The following is a 14,769-nucleotide window of genomic DNA, read 5'->3' as shown; positions in this document are numbered from 1 at the left end:
AATAATTACTACAACTATGATGCCTTAATATTCTTCCCAACTTGTATTATGATTGAAACAAGTGAAAGAAATGCAGTCACTTTTTAAGAATTATCTTTTATATGTCCTAGGAGCCACAAAGGTACAATATCCTCATAAATCTATACTCTGCAAAACAAAAGCTGAAAAGTAACCTCAAAGATATACAGTCTTAGTCTAAGTAAATACTTGTTTTAACTCTAGTAATAACCACCTTAAAACTTATCATTGAAAACTGCATATATAAGATTTACTTAAAGATATCAGAATGTTAAAAAATATAATAATGTCCACTTTCTTGACTGACTATGAAGATAGTTTACATAAGAATAGTCAAATTATGAAAGAATATAAATTAAATTATCTGTATTCCTGTCTTAAAAGTAGTCACTGCCAGCACTGGGGTTGAATACACATTCACAATTCCGTCTTTTGTTTCTTTTTAAAAAGTTTCATGTCTTTTAAGCATATCATTTTCTAAAATTCAGAATGGTGAAAAATAAGTTCAAATCTGATCATTACTCACTGTGATTTTGCATCATTTATTCTATCTCTTTAAATGTCTAATTTATAAAATAAAAATAATGCCTCATTCATTATGAGACTTAAGGATATTACATTTAATTACATTTGCTGGAATACAGGATTTACTAAGTGTCCCATATTTAGACATCTGAGAGACAATCACCATTATGTTCTAAAGAAGCAGTGGCAAAAAATAAAAACCTGACTACATTTGTAATTTCACAAGTAATCCTTAACTGTAATAATTATTCATCACTCTTAGGGCTTCTTAGTGTTGTTTCTTTGTTATAATCACTACAATCCTTAAACTAAAGGCAAGCCAATGTCATCTTTTGACTTTAGCACTTGAATATTATAGCCCTTTCTATGTGCTAAAAAAAACATAAAAATAATTTTAATATAAGTCTTTACAACTTGCTTTTGCAGGGAGAAAATGTCTTAAAGCACAGAAGGGCGTTGTGGAAAGAGAGTGTACAAGAAGGATTGACACCAGCATGAGATCCTAAAATGCTGCAACTGGCTGACTACCACCTTGACTTCAGACAGTATTAGCTTTAAATAGTTCATCTTTCAACGAATAGCACTATGTTAAGTATCTAGGACTGTCTTAGTAAGTTAGAGTCACCTTACTTAGCAGAAAGCTTTAACAAACCTAACTGGCTGACTACCACCTTGACTTCAGACAGTATTAGCTTTAAATAGTTCATCTTTCAACGAATAACACTATGTTAAGTATCTAGGACTGTCTTAGTAAGTTAGAGTCACCTTACTTAGCAGAAAGCTTTAACAAACCTAACTGGATACTCTACGGCTGGGTCCTTTCTTTTCTGTCTCTGTTCTGCTTAAAGTGGCTTAAAAAAATTTTTTTTAATGTTAATACAGTTAGAAGAAACAGCTGCTGTCAGATAAGCAGATAAGTGAAAGAAATTCCACAAGAAAAACGATGTCTTTCAAGACTTCCTAGACAAGCACTCCAATAGAATATTTTAATTACACATCCACACAAGCCCAAGAACTCAATACATAAATTTCAAAAACTACTTTAAAAGGCTAGTTTCGAAAGGAATGAAAACCTACAAAGGGGCTTCAGATCCTGGGGCAGTTACTGAGAAAATAGTGTCAACTCCAAAAGGATTGCTGACCTTTAATCAGAAGCCAAGTTTTATACTGTCAGGAACAAAAGTACTCTTAAAGGTGGTATTTTACAGAAAATATTGTAACAAAAAGTACTTCACGCTTTGTTATTTTGTGCTAATAAGTGCTAGCATAAGTTTAAGAGACAGACAGTGGTTTACTACCTGTTCCAAAGTTCTTACTGGGCCAACCTTAACTCTGTAACATTAAAATACACACACTTGTCAAAAAAACAAAAAACAAGAAAAACAAACAAACAAAAACCCTTCTAAGATCTCGGGGGAAAAAAAACACAGAATCTCCAGATGCTTCTTTAAAAGGGATCAGAAAATATGCTTAGATATTAATGAAAAAGGTAAAAATAAATAAACAAACACCACACCACACCACACAACCACATGCAGAGTTTTCTAGGCCATAAAGATGGCTGTCAATGAAACTTCCCTAAAAACAAGCCTGAGTTTTAGTTCCACTGTAATGCCAGAATTATGTAGGTCTCTCTCCTACTCATTAAAACACATGCAAAACAAAAAACAACAAACAAAAAACCCACTGTCTTTTAGCCAGTCATTAAAAATTCCTAAGTACATATACAAATGAAATATATGCCCACAACTATACTTCAACATTTGTACAATGTAAGGGATATCAGGTACTGAAAATGAAGTTTTCCAGTTATAAATCTAAAAGAAACTATTTAATTTTAACACAGTAATCAGGATTGCAAGCAACAGTAACAATCTTTCCACTTGCGTTTGTATTGTTTCTCCTTTCTCCTAAAAAGTAAGGTATAAAGAACAAAATGATGGTGTTAAACTCTGAAATATTTCATAAGATTGAAATTACATTTTTATTTTTGGCAGTGTTTATTTCCTGGTTAAAATTAATCGATTTCCCAAATGTGCTTTCCTGTTCAATTTTATTACTTATAACTATAAAAATGTAGGGGACAAGCTTCCAGGAAGACTAGGATCTTCGGAGCAACCCAAGACACTTTTATGTCTAGACAACAAGAAACAAAACAAATAAAATGAAAATAAAAAGGTCTATCAAAATCAACATGGAATTAACAGAGTTTCTACAAGTTGTATCATCTAACCCAAGAAAAGCAAACCTTACTTAGTTTCATCGTATCATAAAAACCTTCAATTCTTGGAGTCTGTTAAAAAGAAAGAAAAAGAAAGAAAATAGAATGTTCATGGTATTTAAAAAGTAAAAACTCAAAATTCTTCACAGTTATCCTAAGGGTAATGAAGACTGAAACATAATTACAGTCAATTAACTCCTTTCACTTGAACTTTACAACAGCAAAGAGCTTACTCAATGGGTTCATCTGATGAAATTCATCTGACAAGGCACATCCAGAAGTAGGCTCATCTGAAAAGGTGCCAGAAAACACACAGACACACAGACACACACAGACACACAGACACACACACACACACACACACACACACACACACACACACACACAGAGCAATACATCTTAAATATCTAATTAGTGAAGCTGACTTCTAGTGGTTTATACAAGTAGTGTTTTACCCATAAAAAGAATTCAAGCAATGTTTACTTCAGAAGTGACATTAACTTGATGGGCATCTCTCTCATGTTGATGTGGGCTTATTTTAGGTGCTGGAATTTTACAATTAAGCTAGAGGCACTGATGTACTAGGCTTATGACCACAGCCACTACTTCAAACAGATCTCATAGACTAAGGCTGGCCTTACTCTAACTACCTCAGCACTAGTCTTCAGGGATCAGGCTCCAGGCCTATCATCTCACCATCAATCATAAGTTCTGCAGACTGAGGCCAAAACTCATAGAACAAGATGTCTATGCTATGTCATTTGCTGATTCAGGAACCTGGCCAGACCATGTGAGGCTTAAGCAGCAATTGGCATGTAGAACCTGTAATCTCCTAAGACATTTCTTGAAGAAGCAACAGTGACTAGCAACAATCCATAGACCGAGAGAGGTTAGGTATAGAAGAAGGGTCTAGGGTGAAGATGTGGATTCCCAAAAGCAATAGAATTGATTTTATAAGCAGACTGGGGACAAGTGGGAAGAAAACAGGAAGATCAGGTGAGGAGGGAAAAGGTAAATACTGTAAAGAAAAAGAATGTGGACGGAGACAGCTAGAATTGAAGGGCATTTTGAGAGATGATAATGGAAACCTAGTACAGTAGAAACTTCCTAAAAATATATGAAGGTGATCTTAGTGAGGCGTTGTAATTAATGGGGGATGCAGAGTCTCAATATGGCCACCTCTTGTTACCAAACAAGGCTTCCTTCCAGTATTGGGACTGGGTTGCATTCAGTTGAATTGTTGGCCAAGTGCGGGTCAAATGAAAATCCTCCTAACAACCAAGGCTGTTGTTAAGACAACAGGTTGCTCTCTGCAAACTGACAGCAGGGCACCACTGCTGAGGACAACAGCCATGAAGTTCACTAAACATGGAGAAGTCCAGTTGGTACCTACAAGGAGCCTTCACCTGTATGTTCTAATGTCTTTGGTTTGGAAAGGTTACCAAAAAGGAAATGTAAATACCAAACCACCCACAAAACTTTTGACCTACAATCTGTCCTGCCTGCAAAATATGCTAGGACAATGGTGTCACAGAACTTGTGGGAGTAGCCAACCAATATCTGACTTAAGGACCACTCATTAACATGGAGTCCATACCCAACACTGCCTAAGTGACCAAGAACCAGAAACTAGATATCCCAGAAAGCTAGAGTAAAACCAAATACCACTGATGATGATGATGATGACGATGACAATGATGATGATGGAGGAGGAGGAGGAAGAGGAAGAGGAGAAGAAAGTATTAATAAAATGATTCCTAATATTCTACTATATTCATAGATTAGTGTCTTTCAATGTGTTATTCAGTCACCATCAGGAAAGCTTCATCCAGAAACAGATGAGAAGATGCGGAGACTCAAAGCCAGATATTACACACAGAGAGAGAACCTAAATGGGATGTCTCCATCAAATCCCTTCCCCCACAGCTCAAGGAACCCCATGGAGTGTAAGGGAGTGAGAGGATGGAAGACAACAGGAGAACAAGGCCATCTGAATCAACTGAGCATAGCTCATACGACCTCAGAGACAGAAGCAGCAAGAACAAGGCCTGCACAGGTTCAACAGGTCCTCTGCATATATATTATAGCTTTTAGCTTAGTATTTTTATGGAACTCCTGAATGTGAGAACGAGTGGATTTCTGATTCATGTACCTGCTCTTAGGACTCTTTTCCTTTTGTTGGGTTGCCTTGTCCAACTTTGATATGGTAGGTTTTGCTTTATTCTATTTTATTATGTTTGGTTGATCTTTTCTAATGATAGACTAAAAAAGGAGGGAAGAGAATGGGAGGGGAGGAGAAGTAGGGAGGACTGACAGGAATAGAGGGAGGGGAAAATATAATCAAGATACATTGTAAGAGAATAGAATCTATTTTCAATAAAAAGAAAAATATTGAAAGAAATTCTAAAACTGAAGGGCACCATGACTAAAATAAAAATTCAAAATACAAATGTCAATAGCCCCTCAACCAGGTGAAAGAACAGCATAGTAGGTCTTTTGAAATTACCTAACATGGTGAGAAAAAGCAGTGAAAAAAGCCTACAGGATTCATGGAATACCACCAAGCAAATGAACATAAAGGTATGCATAAAAACGTTCTAGAAGGGGTAAAGAGTGGGTGAGAGCTGAGCTAGTGCTTAAAGAGATAATGGTTTCCCAACTACGCACAGGCAAGTAGGCAAACAGACTGAGGAAATCCCTGACGACTTGAAATACAATAAAATGAAAGTTTATCTAATCACTCACATACATCAACAAGTTTCCAAATGTCAAGGGATACTGAAGCAGCAAGAGAAAAGCCTATCATCTTGCATACTGCTCATCCCTAATGAGGACCAATAATGAAAACCCTAATGAAAACCAATAATATTTGTTACCAACAAACCTGAGGCAAGGCACTGGGAAGCTGGCTATGTAAAACAGGTATTTTTAATACAAGCACGAGGACCTGAGTTTGGAACTACAGGACCCACATAAAAAGTCAGACATACCAATGCACATCTGTAATCCAAGTGCTGGGGAGGCAGAGACAGACCCCGGGAACTTATTAGCCAGCCAAGCTGAATGGATGAGCTCCAGGTTCGTAAAGACATTTTCTCAAAAATAAAGTGGAAATCAACTAAGGAGGGTATCAACATTGACATCCCAATCTCCATACACACCCATGTATGCACACTTACATACAAGTATGTGCACTTGCACACACACACACACACACACACACCTCCCCTCCGCACCACCCCAAATGCATGCGCGCGCACGCGCGCACGCGCACACACACACACACACACACACACACACACACACACACACATACACACACCTCCCCTCCACACAACCCCGAAGTCCTTTAAAGGCAGAAGAAGAAGGAACCATGGCCATCCTCACTATACAGTAACCAACTAACCTGGACTCTTATGAAACCCTGTCTCAAAAGAAAAACAAATAATTGAAATTCTATCAAAGTATGAACAAAAAAAGTATTTCTTTTATCAAATCTATGCCTGGGTATTTTGATTTAAAGCATAAAGATGACTTAACCACTGAAATAAAAAAAGAACAAACTGATACATATAAGCTTTGGATCCGTGATTCTCAACATTCCTAATACTGTGACTCTAATAAAGTTCTTCATGTTTTGGTGACCACTGACCATAAAACTATTTTTGTTGCTACTTCATTACTGTAATTTTGCTACTGTTATGAACTGTAATGTAACTATCTGACATGTGACCCCCCACTCCAAAGGGGGAAAATTCACTGATTTAGATGAATTTCCAGGGAATTATGTTAAGTAAAAAAGCTAATTCTAAAAGGTTATAGGTATACAGTATTATTTCATTTATATTATTTTTTTAAATAATAAAAGTTTAAAAATGAGAACTGAGTTATGCATTATTATAAAAACGTGGTGTGAGAGAACTCTTGAGGTGATTTGAATGTGGTGATAAGCACAAGTCTTTACAAAGTCCAAATGAAAGTGAAGTAGTCCGAGTCAGAGTAACAGACCTGAGCAGTATGCATGCCCCATCTAGTTCTACAAGATGCTGTCACAAGAGAAAAACCAGGTAGAGGACATATGAAAGGACTTCTCTGAGTTACCAGAGAACTTCAGCTTTAAATCTCTCAAAAGAATGTAGTAGTTAAAAAAGCTTAATCTAGTAAATCAGTCATCTTGGAGTCTCAGTTTCCTTAAGAATATTATTCAAATAGTAAGGCTGGCAGAGAACATAAATTACTCACATTTGGGACATCAATTGCTACCTCTCTCATAGCACTAGGCCTGATATCATTCATCCCCTGTAAGAAATCATTTAGGGTAATCTTCACCATGCCAGCCACCTTGCTATCAGGGAGATTAGGCTGTTTCCTCAGGACTCTTCGCAAGGCATACAGACCTACAAAGAGGAAGATAAAACAAAACTTATCACTTGTTCCATGAATATCAACTAGATAACAACAGTACTAACCTCAAACTCTGTGGGTATTACAGCATTTACAGTATGTACTTAAAGTATGTATGGCACGAAGGGTGAGATTAAGGGTAAAGGAGACACAGAGAATTAAAGCAAACTCAAGGTCTTAAGTTAGGCAGTGGAAACATGACAAACTGAAATTATATATGAGAGGATAGGTATTTTGCAAACATAAAATAACATTTAGGGTATAATTAAAACAAGTACAATAGCAACAAGCCTTCTGTCACCACTCCTTTTCTGAGTACACTAAAACCAAGCTACAAGTCTAAGGAGACTGGGGAAAGATCTGAAAGGAATTATACAGTTGGTACTTGGAAATGTGATTCTCGAATACAACACAGAAAACGACTTGAAACTTCGGCAACACATAAGTTCTGTATTATGTGGTACTTTTATGAGGGTACTAAGAGAGACTGGAGATGGAAGAATGAAGACAGAAGGCTCACTCAAGAAAGTTTACAATTTGGAGAGCTGGAAGGAACTGGTTTTGTTTCTTTTTATTTTTCTTAAAATATTGAAGTAAAGGAATAGAGTAATATCACAGAAATAATCCACTAAAAAATAATCAAAAGAATAAAATTTAGAGATGTAAAAAAACTTAAAAGATGGCTCTAACCAGAATCATCAAATATGCTAAGTGCTTTGCTTTGGTATTTGCTTACAGTTCAAATACCGACAAGACTGATTATCCAACTACCTCTTTCAAATGCCAGGTGTGAAGTTTCAAATACATAAAACTATAACAGAGTTCAGAGTTCTGATTCTTATCTGTGGACAGTAACTCTATATAAGGTCTTATAATTGAATGTGGACAAATAATCTGGACAAAATAGTTAAATTTCCAAACATGCAACAGTTAATTCAAAATGTAATGCAAAATGAATCTTTGCAGTGTTTCTATGTGCATAGCACAACACTATAGCCTTAGTTCTGAGCACAAAACGGAAACATTTTACACTGCCTAAGTTTAAACCCCAGCACACATGTAAAGAGGTGTGTTATAGCATGTCCCTGCAATTCCAGCACTGGACCACAAAGATCTCAGTGTCCTGCCAGTCAGTCAACCTAGAAAATCAGCAAACTCCAGGTTTTGCTGAAAGCCTGTCTCAAACAGTATGGTGAAAAGAGAGAGAAGACAACCAATGTCTATCTCTGGCCTTCACATGTATTTTAAATTTCCTAGCATCTAATATAATAAGTCATAGATATCATAGAGAGAAAACTTAACAATATTATACATGGAAAATAAAGGAATTTAGGTACAACTGAAATGCTCCTGGGTTTGATCCCCAGCCAGAGGGGGTGGGGGGGAGACTTTTTGAAACATTTTATGGGGTTATATAAAGTTAGCAAACTGATAAACACAGAATCCAGAACAGACTCAGTCTTAGTGCAAGACAAAACATTTCAGTGAATTGTGCTGGTCAGTGGAATATCCAAATGGAAGTGAATGAATTACAGGTAGTGATGTGAAAGCAAAGAATAAGCTATCCAGAAGTCCACATCAGACAAAATAGTCATGACACTTGACCCAGCTATATTCCAAAGTGCTGGGGTTGAACCCAGATCTTCATTCACATTAGACAAGCACTCTATCATTGAGCTATACTCAATGAACACTATTTCTTATATAAGACACAAATGATAAACTGAATGTACTATATTAATATATATAATAAATATCTAATTATCAATTTCTGACCCTCTAAAGACACCATGAAGAGCAAATACTTAAGTCATAAAATAGACATCACTGCACTATAGAAAAATAAAATACACATCTAACAAAGCCTCACATCAAGCTATATATTAAGAGTTCCTACAAATCAATAATATGTAAAGCAACACTAAAAAATCTGAAAATCTGAAAAGATACAGTATGAAGGAAAATATATAGACTGTAAACTATCATTATTATTCTTAACATTTTTATAATGGAACACAGCAATGAAAATGAATAGCAACCCAGAGTAAAATACTAGCATCTTGAATCATACTATAGGTAAAAGAGGATAGCACCAAATAGGAAAACCTCATCTATAATGTTAAAAGCCAACAGTGATCATCACTTGAGTTGATAAGAGGATATGAGTCAGACAAAGTAGTCCAATTACTACTCTTTCTCCATCCTGCTCGAAGCACTGCTAAACTCACTCTAGAAAATTCATTACTCTATGTTACAGTTTATGAATTTTCATGTCTATATGCATTATGTTCTTTAAGTAAGTACAAATGAGGTGAATGGGAGGGGCACTATGAAATAACACCAAAGTGATACTTTAAGAAGCTATAAACTTAAGTGAAAAAATGAAAATCAAAATATTTAAAGCCAGGATGACTTAGAAAAAAATTTATTTTGAAAAGTTGTCTACACAGAAACTTTAATCGCTGTAGGGCATTGTATAAAGCAAGTTAATAAAATATACTAGTAAGCATAGTGTGGCGTAATATGAATAAAATATACTAATAAACATAATAAAGGGTTTTATGACTGTGATGTTTTGTATATGCTCAGCCCAGGGAGTGACAAAATTAGAAAGTATGGCCCTGTTGGAGTAGGTGTGTCACTGTGGGTGTGGGCTTTAAGACCCTCACCCTAGCTGCCTGGAAGTCAGTATTCTGCTAGCAGCCTTCAGATGAAGATGTAGAACTCCCAGCTCCTACTGCACTGTGCCTGCCTGGATGCTGCCATGTTCCTGCCTTAAGGATAATGGACTGAACCTCTGAACTTGTAAGCCAGCAACAGTTAAATGTCCTTTATAAGACTTGCCTTGGTCATGGTGTCTGTTCACAGCAGTGAAACACTAAGACAAATACCAAGCCCTTAAAAAATTTCAAATTTCTAGAACATACTAGATGTGAGATGAGTAAAAGAGAAAAACCCCACAATCTGAAGAAAGGGCGGAGAAGAGCTATTATTTTGAAAGTTTTTTTTAATCAATAATTTTCAAAAGGATAGTAATCAATACTATTGTTCTATATCTATTCTGCAATCTGAGCTTAATTCCCAGGGCTCACATGGCTGAAGGGGAAAATGGACTCCTTTGTGTTGTCCTCTAATTTCTACAAAAGTGCTGTAAGATATACATACATGCAGACACACATTAAGTAACTAATTTTTTAAAAGTAATTATTATCATATCATGAAGCCATTTAGAAGATAATACTCATGGACCACAGGCAATCTTCAATACTGAGTACTCATTCATTTTAAAATTCACTGGGATACTCTTAAACATAATTTATTCAATAATACATTGAGTCTTTGTGTGTTTGGATATCAAGGTAGATTTGTCTCTTTCAGCACAGTATTAACAGTACATAAAAGACATACATAACAGGTTAATTACTATGACATTATAAGACTGCTATCCCCATTTAGCTACTGAAGAAAAAAAATTTATAGATATTATTTATTTCAGGAGGCAGAATGGACTGCCCTACCTCTCTTAACTGACAAAGTATTAAACTCCCATTTTAACCCCAGAGTTCCATAAGTTTTCTTCTAGTAAACCATGTGTACTGGTTTAAATAGGAATGGCCCCATAACTTGGCCTATAAAGGAGTGGCACTACTAGGAAATGTGGCCTTGTTGGAATAGGTGTAGGCTTGTTGAAGGAAGTATATTACTATGGAATTAGGCTTTGAGGTTTCATATACTCAATAGAGCATAATAGAGGCAGTCTCCTGCTGCCTGTGAATTGAGATTTATATAGAACTCTCAGCTCCTTTTGCCTGAAGGCCATCATGAGTCTCTCTCCTTGGTTAGAATTTCTAGAGAGTAAAAATCATAAAACCCCCCTCAGTACAACTGAGTATAGAATAAAGTTAAGAAATATGTTAAACGACTAAAGACTGAATACCTGCCTGGCATCATGGGTAAGTCCACAGATCAACACAGTAATCCAGACTCTTAAGTTACCATGAATAGACAAATAAGGAAGCAAAGTTATCCACTGATACATCTGTTTCTTAGTCCATAGGAATTTATTTCTGCATCAAGTTCCATCACTCCCTGTGAAGCTAAAAGTGGCACAGAAAGAAGACAGAAAAGGACCTATCCTTATGCTGTAAGACACTAAAGAATGATTCTCTTTACCTAGTGAACTACACAGCCTACCACCTTCCCCACCCAGCAGTCTTCCCATCTGAAAATTATGGTAATTGTTACAAAGTGAAAGAATTACTTTTTCCATCAAAAGTAAGATAATAAAGCATTCTAATGTTTCTCCTCTGAATTTATCTTCCTTGTCTTCCCCTACGTATATGGAACAGATAAAAGAATAAAACAAGAGCTAAAAAAATGGCTCAGCATTTAAGAGCATCTGCTACAAAGGACCTGAATTCTGCTCCCAGCACCCCATCAGTGGCTCACAACTACCTGTTAAGTCCAGCCCTAAAGGACCCCATTTAACAAACACATAAACACAAAATTTAAATATAATGTTTAAAGTGATGAAAGGAATAAAAGAGTCTTGAAAGCTAAAAATTATACAAATACAAATTAGTGATTTAGGCACAAAAGTTGACTGTCATTAAAGCTCTAAATAATGGTATTTCTCATTTAGAAACAAATTTCTTCCATCACAAGAATTAAACCTTTTTGAAAGCATATTATGAAAATATAAGATGACTGTTAACATCTAGTACGTTGGGGTCCCAAGGATAGAGCCACATTAAGCAGGTAAGAGCATATACTGCCAAGTCAACCAATGCACAGTTTATTCAAAGTTTCAGCTTCTTTTAAAGGCAAAGCAGAATAAAGATTTCCCAGTTTCTAGTACTCATCAGGTGCTGTTTCCCTAGCAACAGCTTATCTTGGTTCAGAGTGACCCAAGCCTCCTTGCAGACTGAGGAATCTGTCAGCAGTCCAGCTCTTAGAGGTAAAACAAAGTTACTTTCTTATGAGAAAAGGATCATGAAGGCCATTTCCTCAGGCATGCAGCTTGCTTGGCAAACATCAGGATTCTCTGAAGAGAAACTATGCTTACTATTTGCCCCAGTATGCTGGGATTCTCAGATATCCTTCAGTCACTTTGCAGTTAGCAGGCTGGGAGCAATCTCTTCATGCCATTTCTCTACAAATGACAAACTGCAATCAACATAATGTCACCGTAGAGGCATAGAGAACCCAGCATATGAAAGGGAATGAAAACATACCATCAGAGACTTGGCAATACACTTAAGAATGCAGACATGCCTCATCTTCAGAACTTTAAGAAAATGAAATCCTTCAGGAAAATGGACTTCTGCAGACTTTTTGAACAACAAATTTATTGAATCAACTATTTCAACAGCTTATAAAAGCTTCCCTCATTTAAGGATACTTTCCATAGCTAAGTACACTTTGAAATACTACACAGAAGAGCTTCAGAAGTAAAGTACAGAGGCTGCAAAGATGGCTCAGTAGGGTAGAACCAAGGGTGTGCCAAGTATGAGGCCTTTTAGCTGGATCCCTAAACCCCATGCACAGTTGGATGCAGTAGCACACATTTGTAATCTCAGCGCTTACAGCAGCACGAGAGGCAGAGAAAGAATAACCTCCAGAAACTCAAGGGCTACCTAGCCTCCTGTGTACTCTTGTGACCAAAAGGAGATTCTATCTCAAGTAAGATAAATAACAAGGACCAGACACCTGAAGTCATCCTCTGACCTTTACACATGCTCTGTAGTACAAGTGTATACACACACACAACATCATGATATTCTTCAGCAGGCGATAGATGAGTTAACAGCCCTTACCCACTCATTGTTGAGTTTTGCTATGTAACAACACTGTCAACACTGACACCTGCATATCTGGTTATACGTGTATGGACACATGTGCTGAGGAAAAATCTTAGAATATGTCACATTAGAAGTGGTGAACTTGAAAAGATAGAAATAAAGAGTCGTTTTCCTTTTTCATAGTTCTCTCAATTATTTAAGTTTTTAATAAATATATTTTATGACTAAATTAAAGCTATAACTAATAAGCAGCGACATAAGTTATCAAGTCTATAAATAGTCAAACAGGCTTATCACAGGTGGTCACTCTCACCTGCTTCATTACACAAGGCTTTCAAGTCTGCGCCAACATAACCATGGGCATTATTTGCCAATCTCAGAAGCTCAGCTTTGGTGAGTAAGTGTGGCACCCTTCGGAGTAGTTTCTGGAGAATATCAAGCCGGTCTTGGGCATTAGGAATGCCAATCTCAATCTCTTTATCAAATCGCCCAGGTCTTCTGAGTGCAGCATCTAGCGCTTGAGGGCGATTTGTGGCCCCAAGGACTAATACCCGTCCTTCACTTCCTTCCTAGAAGAATAAAATAAAAATTACATATTGATTTTAAAAGACCAGAGAGGTGAAAACTGATTTTGTGGAAAAGAATGGACAGAAGGGTCTATAGCATTAAAATTTAATCCTTCTATTTCTACTAACCAATTTACAAACTTTTATTTATAATAAACTTCTATTGAACATTTATTAACTTTTAGTCAGGCAGTGGTGGTGCACGCCTTTAATCCAAGCACTGGAGGCAAAAGCATGTGGATCTCTGAATTTGAGGTCAGCCTGGTCTACAGAGCAAGTTCCAGGACAGCCAGAGTTACACAGAGAAACACTGTCTCCAAAAAAACCAAAAGAAAAAAAATTATTAATTTTAGTATAGGTTTTTCAAAGTCTAGTCCAAATGTTTTCTACTAGAGAAAGTTTTTCACTAGTTAACTCATCTCCCCCTACTTAGAAGTAAAGATTACAACCTAAGTAGTATTCACACAGAACCAGGCTTGGCTAGCAACTTATCTAAGAATTCTTTCTCACCCATCAACTATTTTCTTTTAAAAAAATGTTTCAAGTTACATTTATTTGCTGTGTGTTTGAGTAGAAGTATGTGCAAACACTTGCCCAGGTTCCATTTTGTGGTGCCTAAAGAAGCCAGAGGACAAAACCTGCAAAAGTGGGTACTCTCCTTCCACAATGTAGATTAGTATTAGGGATGGAACTCAGGTTGTCTGGCCTGGTGGCAAGTCTTCACTTGCTGAACCATCTTGCCAGCCCTGATTTTTTATTGTGATGAAGTTTTCAATTCCAGAAAAGTATTCCTGAATACACAAAGATTTTTACTCTCTGAAAATGGGATTAAAAGCAGAAAATTATAAAAAAACGACGATCACCATGTTCAGCCACCTTCAGACATTATCCAAAGGCATGTGTAATTTCAGAGATAAGTATTAAAAGAATCTTGTGATTTTTCCATAAGAAAATTAAAACATTTATTATGAGTATACCATCAGAAAATACATAAACTACTATGAACTTATAAATTTAAAAGCACACATCCAGGTCCCTTAAATGTGATTAAAATATTAGTGTCATGTGATTAAGTATCAGATTAAAATAACTAGCCCTGTCAAAGACAAGAATACTATTTCACAGATTGTTTATCCCAGTGGCAGAGAAAAAGCCACCAACTGCCCTTATGTCTAAGATTCTCCAACACTGATCCTAACTCATCTTTTTTACCAAGGACCTTAGAACCAATTAT

At 36.4% G+C, this 14,769-nt stretch overlaps 1 protein-coding gene across 3 annotated transcripts in view; it reads right to left on the bottom strand.

Annotated features, from left to right (window-relative positions):
- Afg2a (AFG2 AAA ATPase homolog A) overlaps positions 1-14,769 on the bottom strand; it is a 191,190-nt gene that overhangs the window by 158,818 nt on the left and 17,603 nt on the right. For all 3 annotated transcript variants that reach the window (XM_008760933.4, XM_008760934.3, NM_001415082.1), the window contains exons 9-10: positions 13,283-13,538; positions 7,007-7,161 (exon numbers count right to left, since the gene is read on the bottom strand). In XM_008760933.4, coding sequence (XP_008759155.1) covers positions 7,007-7,161; positions 13,283-13,538 — 411 coding nt within the window. The remainder of the gene's footprint in view (positions 1-7,006; positions 7,162-13,282; positions 13,539-14,769) is intronic.

The sequence above is a fragment of the Rattus norvegicus genome, chromosome 2 (genome assembly GCF_036323735.1).
Source record: "Rattus norvegicus strain BN/NHsdMcwi chromosome 2, GRCr8, whole genome shotgun sequence".
NCBI lineage: Eukaryota > Metazoa > Chordata > Mammalia > Rodentia > Muridae > Rattus > Rattus norvegicus.
The sequence above is the reverse complement of the archived record's forward strand: the minus strand, read 5'-3'. Positions and strand labels throughout refer to the sequence as shown.